Source organism: Bactrocera latifrons, unplaced genomic scaffold (assembly GCF_001853355.1).
Source record: "Bactrocera latifrons isolate USDA-ARS-PBARC rearing strain unplaced genomic scaffold, ASM185335v1 scaffold_294, whole genome shotgun sequence".
Taxonomy (NCBI): Eukaryota; Metazoa; Arthropoda; class Insecta; order Diptera; family Tephritidae; genus Bactrocera; species Bactrocera latifrons.
The window spans coordinates 81067-89879 of record NW_017536563.1 but is presented as its reverse complement, the minus strand read 5'-3'; the positions used below and the strand labels follow the sequence as shown (position 1 = coordinate 89879).

The following is an 8813-nucleotide window of genomic DNA, read 5'->3' as shown; positions in this document are numbered from 1 at the left end:
AAAAATTGAAAATGGGTGTGGCGTCGCCCACTTATGGACCAAAAACCATATCTCAGGAAGTACTCGACCGATTTCAATGAAATTCGGTATATAATATTTTCTTACCACCCTGATGACATGTACCAAATATGTGTGAATCGGTTCACAACCACGCCTGAAGTCTCGATTATCACTTTATCATGCGAGAGTATAAAATGTTCGGTGACACCCGAACTTAGCCCTTCCTTACTTGTTCTTGGATAACATTGCTATGACGACTGCCGTAGTCGCGCACTGCACTGAGGTAGAGTGCAGAGTGTAAGTTCACTATCAAAAAATGTGTTGGGTTAATTGATAATGTTCTGATACCTATAAAAAGCTTACCGTCAAATTTTCTACTCCTTACAAGATACAAATACTTAAGGCATAGGTGATTTAGGCCTAAAATAAGTAGGTATAATCTATCTTATGCGATTAATCGTACATTGTGTTTAATCACAACTTTTCTTACATACTAAAAACTCTTAAAAACTTAAACTTTTGTTGTTGCTTATACTTCATTAGATGCAGTTTTGTATAACATGCAATTTACACAAACATTAAATAGTAAAAAAGAATAAGCAACTCTTCAAGCTGTCAATCAYTTTGAGATAGTGAAAAATGACGCAAATCAGTAAACTGGCAGAAGCGCAACTGTCAGCAGTCAAAAGGTGTCACAAAGTWAACGAAGTCTTTATTTGGCAATAGACTGCCGACGCCGGTCGATCAAAGCGCTTGTCAAATGCGAAGTGTGCCCAATCTTAAGTTGTTTTCAAGCGATTTTCAAATTTGTATTATTTAATGTTTTTTGTGTGCAAACACTTTATCCAATTTGCTTTTATGCAACTATTTAGCGAATAAAATATGAAATTGAAATGCAAATCATTCACCAATAAAAAAAACTAAAAATAATAATAAATGAAATAAAACAAAAGAGCTAATATAAAGAGCGTTTTGCACACACTTCACACGAGTGCGTACTCATCAGGCAGGCAGCCAGCCAACCCGCCGAGCCACCAACTAATCGAGCGGACGCAACGCCAGCAGTCAACAGTTGTTTCAAACAAGCGAACCAATGGCAATCTCGACAAGTGGCTTTTTTGGCTKCCACCATCAATTTTTGCTTAATCACCACTCAAAATCATGACGAGGCTTAAAGTTGAATGGATGCATGTAGGAAAACATTAAATTAATAATTATTGCTTGGCGCGCAGTGCGTAGCACTTCTACTCGTACTTCGCACTCGTTCATTACAGCTGTCAAGCAATTTGCGTACGTCAGATAAAGGCGGCAACCCCACGACCCAGGCGGRTCTAATGTCGGTAGACATTTGGTATGTTCACGCGCGCACTCCACATCCTGAGCCAGTTCAGTAAGCCGACAAGTCGCTACACTGTCTGCCGCCAGCTGAAGGCGGAAATAAAATGAATTGCTGAAAAAAATGCTCATTTAGTTAAGACAAGCACGCGCCTGTAATAGTTGGTTGTGGATACGATAGTTGTTGGACAAAATGTTGCCAGAAGTTGAAAAGCAAAAAACTGGTTAATTGTGCTGATTAAATTGCCTCATTTACAAACTCAAACCAAATGAAATGTATATAAGTGAAATTGAAATTAACTAGACGATTCAAGAAATTAGATAATAGACTTTAGCTATGATTGCTGAAGAGACATGACTGATATACAWTAATAAGTGCTGTCAAGGCGCTAGAAAAATAATRAGTGACTTGTATAAAGTCCAGGTAAAAAGAAATATTCAGGCTAGTGGTTAGAYAAGTAGAAAATACTTGAAGTTTTGCACTGAGACCTATGGTCAATTGTGTTCCCTCCTCAATCACATGTGTAGAAAAMGGTTAAGCACTCTGAATAATTCCAGGAGCTTGCTGAGCGTGACGAAGGTTACGTCATCCCTATCCACGTTGTTTAGTTGATTCTATTTTATATTCTATATTTCTATATTTTGGAGTTGCCGGTTCCATCTCACATTACCGTCAGCTTGAATCTAAGAGAATATGCCCATGTATACTTGTTTCGAACCTGCAGTGCCCAGTATAGAACGCGACAAGGTGATGGAATTTATCACTGGGAAGSTTTATCATAAACGTTGCTAGGTTGTAACCTACCAATAGTAATTTTTCGTAGCGCATTCCTGTTGTCTGCTGCCARTGCCATTCTCTCCCCACTCTCTCCCCCGYGCAGACTTCTTCATTGTATAAAACCCCACCGTAATACATAGTTCTGGAGCCCTCTCCCTGGATGCCGCCACAGAGCGGATTAGTTCCTCGGCCAGCTCAGGCTAGTGGTTAAAAAAAATCTGTGYACAAAAAGTGTGATTCTTTGGTAACTCACCAAAACTAATCGACCTCAGCATCGAGCGAAATATGGTTGTTTTGTTCGAAGTAGCTACCAACAATTGAATCGAGTTAAAGATTTGAACCTTTTGATTTTACAGCAGCTCGGCAAACAAAAAAATTATTAAATTAAAWATTCTCCAGTCAATTAGACTAAACATCTATATTTTCTTATGTCATAATATTCAGATTGTGTGAAGAAGGGCAAGGAAAATAAATGTAGTTCAATATAGAAAAGAAATTGTGAGAAATCCGATATAGTCGGTAATATAGACAAAGAAAAGCTGGATACATGAAAAAGTCCAAACTGTGACATCCTATAACTGAAAACTGAGATCATTGCTTTGCAGAGTATACTCCTGATAGCCTCTTCTCTCATTGTCTCCATTACATGGGATTGGGAAAGAGCTGCGTCTCCGTTGTCTTATTGCGTTCTAGCACTACACTTCACGTGAGCTAGCAGAGTCAATGACTAGTTCACGTGCGAACAATGATGTCAGCAGTGATCATCTTGTTGCAACCGTAGGATTTCTTAATGAACATACTCCAATGGGAATGCGACCAAGGATAAAAATATTGTTTATTGTTAAAGTTGTATTCAAAAAGATGATGAGTAAATATTCAGACAATTGTCCAGCTTGTTCAAGACTTCGGTTGAAGAATCTCGACAGTCATATCTTCGGCGGATCTGGTGAACTAGCCGGAGTTGATATTGTGGCAGGCTCAAAACGCCTTGTCGATCAATGATTGGGAGTATTTAAGTACCGCAATGGAGCGGCATTGCTAGCTGTCTAAAAAGGGTCCATTGTTGAAATGAATTTTAACGTAACCTAACTTAACCTCGATACTTCCACTACATCCAAATACAGAAAGTACAACCTTTTTATTGAATGAATCGATTAGTATGTTGAATTTTTAAAATTGAAAACATAAAGATTTATCAAGGTGACACCAATATGCTCTAATATGGGGAATCTTATTAATCATTTCTTAACACATCTCAATTGAGCAATATAAAAGTTAGAGAATCAAATCATTAGCACTCTTCTCATATTTCAACTACTGCCTCGTATATTTTACATCATATTCACTCTCTACACGCTTCATATACCACAYTTTATAAATACAAATTTGTTATTAGCTTTACAAATTAACATCACAATGCGAACTCACTGACGAAACCATCACTTTGATCAGGTAAAATTACGCAAAGTAAAATATATACAATTTTTTCCAAAAAGAGAAGAAATGTCGTATTATCTAATAAATCATGATAAAACATTGTTGCGAATTCGGTGCAAATATATAAAACAAATAATAAATAAAAGCACACACGCTCGAAAATTATAAAATCCCATTGCAAGAAGTGGATAAATATTTGAGTTGACGAAAAACATCAAAGCAAATCGTAGATGTGAGTGGAGAGTGATGAAGAGAAGACACTAAAATAACAAAAAACCGTTAAATGGTGATGTGATTGTGTTTACAAAAGTTGTGCTTAGCTTAGGAAWACATATGTACACATATAAAGCCACTTATTGTGAATACATCGGATTATGACAATTATGTTATTACAACATTTTTATGGGTTTGCAAACGTGCAAAGGCTTTGAAGAAACATCTGAAAAGAAAAAATAGATATTTCCCACAATACTACTAAATAACAAAAGATCGCATAAAATTTGCAAAAGCCAAGTGGTTAATCCGTACAAATCGAATGATGGAAATTTTGAGCACACAAAACCCATAAAACGGCTGACAGATTTGGTAATGACATTTATTGCAAAAGTTAGGGATTAAACCATATGACAAACACAATTAAAAAGAATGCAGTTTAAAAATGACAATAGGCGAAATAAATTTATTTGATGCTCCTGTCGCTTTAGATKTTTGACCAATTTTATGCCCTTATTTGACCTTCTTCGTGATAGATACATAATTTTGGGTTTTAATAAAAGATAAACCACCTCTGAATAGATGATTTTTCATTAACTCTTGGATTTCTATATCAGATGAGATTTAAGCCACATTGTCGAATTTATGAACCAAAAAGTTATTGAATTTATTGAGGATACCAATATTTAATAGTCAGTCAGATCCGAACATAGCACTTTCTGTCACTTCTGGTATTTTGAAAGTATTTCTTCGATAAAAAGGTAAGTATGATCGCTCTTGATCCTGAGTAGCAAARAAGTTTCGCTAAATCAACACTCCTATGTGATTTTAAATATTTCCAAGCACTTCCACGGTAGATAATAGATACAATGAATATCGAGGTTTAATGTGARAGATGTTATGTTGTGAAGTTGTCTGAACTTATCGAGATAATTAATAAAGGAATATATAAAGGAGTAGACGTATTTTTATTTCGAATGATCATTTTCGTAAGTTTAGCTTATCTTAAGGTATTAGACCTCTTAGTATAAGTTTTTCTAACCAAACCCCTTAAACTTAATTTTCTAGAGCACTAGATATTGCTAGTGAAATATTTTCCATAGATAGATAAAAATATAGATAAAAAAATAGATAAAAATCCTAAACAACGTTTACAAATCGTTCAACTTTATTACGAAAATTCACGTTCTGTAAAGAATGTGATTTTCACGCAGCGTTCAACTTATGGTCAATATAGTGGGCCTACTGAGCATACTATTCACAACACCTCGCCTTCTTGAGACCCAGCATTTATAATTGGATAAAACTCGACCGAATACACCACGTCCAGYTCGCCCTAAAAAAATAAAGCAGCCGTAGTTGAGAGCGTACCCGAAGGAGCGTAGAGAGTCGATTCGGCGCCGTTCGCGGCAATTCGGACTCACTTATGGAACGACTTGACGCATTTTATGTSAAGATCATAAATTAATTTAATTTAAAGCCGCTTKCCCTTTTCAAGCGACATCGCTTCGCTCTATGGTCTCTTGAAAAGTTCCAAAAAAATCCGACGTATTCGAGCCAAATTTTATTCAACATTTCTGGCTCAAAAGGTATCTAAACAAGCAGAATTGCCACATCCTGGCATTCYGTCATTTTATCCAGAAAAAACACGATTYGGTGTAGTTCGTGGGCCAATAGAATTATCGATACCCGACTATTTYATGCCTAAAATGATAACRGYGACATCTGGTTTCAACAAGACGGTGCCACTCCCTACACATCGCATCAATCAATGGACTTATTGAGAGCACACTTCGGTGAGCAGATAATATCATGTTTTGCGCCGATCGATTGACCAACAAGATCGTGTGATATCACACCTTTAGACTTTTCCCAGGGTGGATATGTAAAGTCTGTGCGRACAGTCCAGCTTCGATTGAAGCCTTAACACAAAACATCAGTCGTGTMATTCGCCAGTTACCAGTCGAAATGCTCGAATGAGTCATCGGATGGATTAACGAATGGACCCTCTGAGACGTAGCCGCGTTCAACATTTGATACARATATTCTTCAAAAAATAAATGCCAAAGAATGTACTTTCGAATGATAACAAGCATACCCCATTAAATTTAAAGTTTCTGAGTTTTTCTTTGAACAAATAGGGAATCTCGAAATGGATCACCATTTTGAAAGACATTTACGAGTTTTTTGAGGAAGGTAGTGAGTTCTTCGAACTTGTTTTAATGAACGATATTTCTGGTTTTTAAATTTTAAGACAATTTTAATCAGAAAGATCTCCCTCACCGCCAGACACCTTATTTTGAATTTTCCTAGGGATCGACAATGAGATTAAGAGATTCTAATTTTTTACTTCGGCAGGAAGGTCTCTATTAACTTATCAGTGAATTTCCTCAAAGAGTTTTGTACACATTAAAACAACATGTTATTAAAATGTTAAGTGCCTTACCGCATTTAAACAGCGAACCCTTGACCACCGTAGTTAATCATTTCAGGAAATAAACTCAGAACCGTTATATAACCTCAATTTTTCGCCGTCCTAAAGATTCTGTATCACAATTTTAGTAAAGAAAATATTTATCCTAGCTATAAAGAAACAAGCAGTGTGTCYTGCGTTTCCCGTCATTGATACTTCATAAAATCATTTCTTATGTCCAGAAGTTTGGTTATTGTACAAAACATTCGTGTTGATAAAAAAATCTAAGTACGATTACTATATTTTTTAAACTATACCAACATTAGGATGGTCCGTAAATTTAACATATTTTTAATTAATTTACAAGTAGATTTAGATTTGCAACCTTTTTTACTCATTTACATACCCTAATGTCGCAGAAAACAGAATTATTCCTCACCCATTTCAAAACATGCAAACTGCACGCCCTCACTCACACCCGCTCCCACACTTTTGCTTACCTGTCAACGTCACATTGACGTGCATTAGGCCGATATGCGTGCCTATCCGCGACGGCATCTTCTCACGCGAGAACGCCTTGTACGGCGCTATGATGGTTGTGTGCGCCACATGCCAAGCGGAGCCCAGTCGCGTAACTGTTTGTATTAAAGTGAAACAAAAAATTCCAAAATAAGTACAAAAACATCAACTATAACACATAAATTAATGATTTAATAGACGGTCATTTGTAGTTGAAAAAGTGTGCAATAAAACTCCGCAAATAAATAGAGGTGCTAGCGAGTATAAATCACACGCGGGTCGGCCGTGCCTTCGCGCAGTCGCCTGACTGTGTCAGCCAGCTGTGAATTTGATCAGTGCATGTGTATGTATGTTTATGGTTATATAAAATTGRTTGCATAGCTACTCACTTAGTATGACTAAGCCCACGAACAAGCTGAGAGTGACTGTCGAAAATGTGGTGAATTTCTGCAATGAAAAAATGGACAAGTTCCATAAAAGTGAGCAATTCAATAAGAAAATCTAAAATCCATATTATTATGATAAAAAATAAATTATCAAAATAAAATACCGTCAAACAAGAAAACCGAAAAAATTATTAATTAACAATTACAAGTTTGTGGTGTTTCTCTTWGCCTTATATTCGTATTCTTTGACGCGGAAACCTTTTATCGCGTCATTCAGCGCTGTTGTCATTTTCGGGCTTGATTGCCGGTAATTGGTTGAGATKTAGAATGTTCCATTTTAGTGTTGTTAAAATTAATTAAAGGCTTATGATAATTACATGCAATAAATTTTCTCATAAAACGAAATGTCTATGGGTTTTAGAATGTTCCAAAATTGCGCTTAAGTAGATTAGATAGTCCAATATACAAATTTTGATTATTGTTTTTGTTTTCTTTTTTTTGCAAATCGGGTAATGTCAAAATCTTTCATATACTTATTTTCTCTAATTTTGCCTGTATCTACTTCATCAAATACTCTTTCTTATAAAGACCCAATCCCACCTTTATTCAACAGAAATCCGAGATCCATCAAAAAGAGATTATAGAGAGACCTCTTAAAGTTTTAAGAACACCGAGGGAAAGTAATATGACTAACTGCCAACTCGAGGAAATTATTCCCTCTCTCTCTCTCTCTCTCTCTCTCTCTCTCTCTCCCAGTCATTCTCTCTGTCTAATGCCGTAAAATATTTTAGGTAGTCTTCAAATAGACTACAAACTCTCTTTGATCTCTGCTATATTCCCAAAATTTATGGTTGGAAATTATGCACTTAGAGTSTTATAGTGGCATAACCTTATTGTTCTAATACTACATATTAGCTTGTGACTGCTTATTAGCTCTATATTGAATTGCAGACAATAGTATCCACAACAAGTACAATACTATACATCCTACTATTGTAGACTGGACTTCTAATCGAAATTAGAAATATACATACATACATGCTAACATTTGAGAATAACTCCAATAGGAAGACAATGAATAAGRACTATCAAATGCAACTAGTGGAATATATCTTTTTCTGCCACATTCATCGATTTYACTTAATGCAATATRTTTATGTTAAAGMCGTTTCAAGAAACCATCAAYTGAGAAGATAATATAAGATGCGTRATGCCCTAGCTATRCAAACAGAAACGATAATGAGCCCCMMAGTGACAAAAATTTTGRTTTAAATTAGTAGCGCAAAGAAAAATACATAAGGTCTTGGAAGAGCACGCCATGAACTACTACTAAGCGTTTATGACAAAACAATTTCTTTAAAAGGTCAGGTAAGCAAAGGCCAAAGATGGAATTGGCGGAAGGGAGCAGTATCGCTAAAATTGACGAAGTTCTACACTTAAGGAGTACATTAYAGTTTTTGTCTCGCCCCTTTTAGATAAAAAGGTTAGATGAGGTAAACTCAGTAAGTAAAATAGAAAGGGCTTTAGAATACCCAGTTTCTAACTAAGAACCAATTGAACCAAAATCAATTATTAGAAGAAACTCTGCTTCAGACTCATTTTTAACTCAAAGAGAACTGGAATTTGATTTGGAGAAGAAAATAAGGAAGACAAAGAACTGCCTGATTTCATTTCTAACCACCCTTAAGTGCTTTTTCCAGCGATAGATGAAGTGGCATAGAGCTACATATCT

The 8813-nt window shown here is 35.9% G+C and overlaps 1 protein-coding gene across 2 annotated transcripts in view; it reads right to left on the bottom strand.

The window, feature by feature from the left end:
* The window catches only part of LOC108970263 (dual oxidase maturation factor 1), a 61220-nt gene that overhangs the window by 22490 nt on the left and 29917 nt on the right, over positions 1-8813 (bottom strand). For both annotated transcript variants that reach the window (XM_018935547.1, XM_018935548.1), the window contains 2 exons: positions 7085-7142; positions 6677-6811 (listed from right to left, as the gene is read on the bottom strand). In XM_018935547.1, the coding sequence (XP_018791092.1) occupies positions 6677-6811; positions 7085-7142 (193 nt within the window). The remainder of the gene's footprint in view (positions 1-6676; positions 6812-7084; positions 7143-8813) is intronic.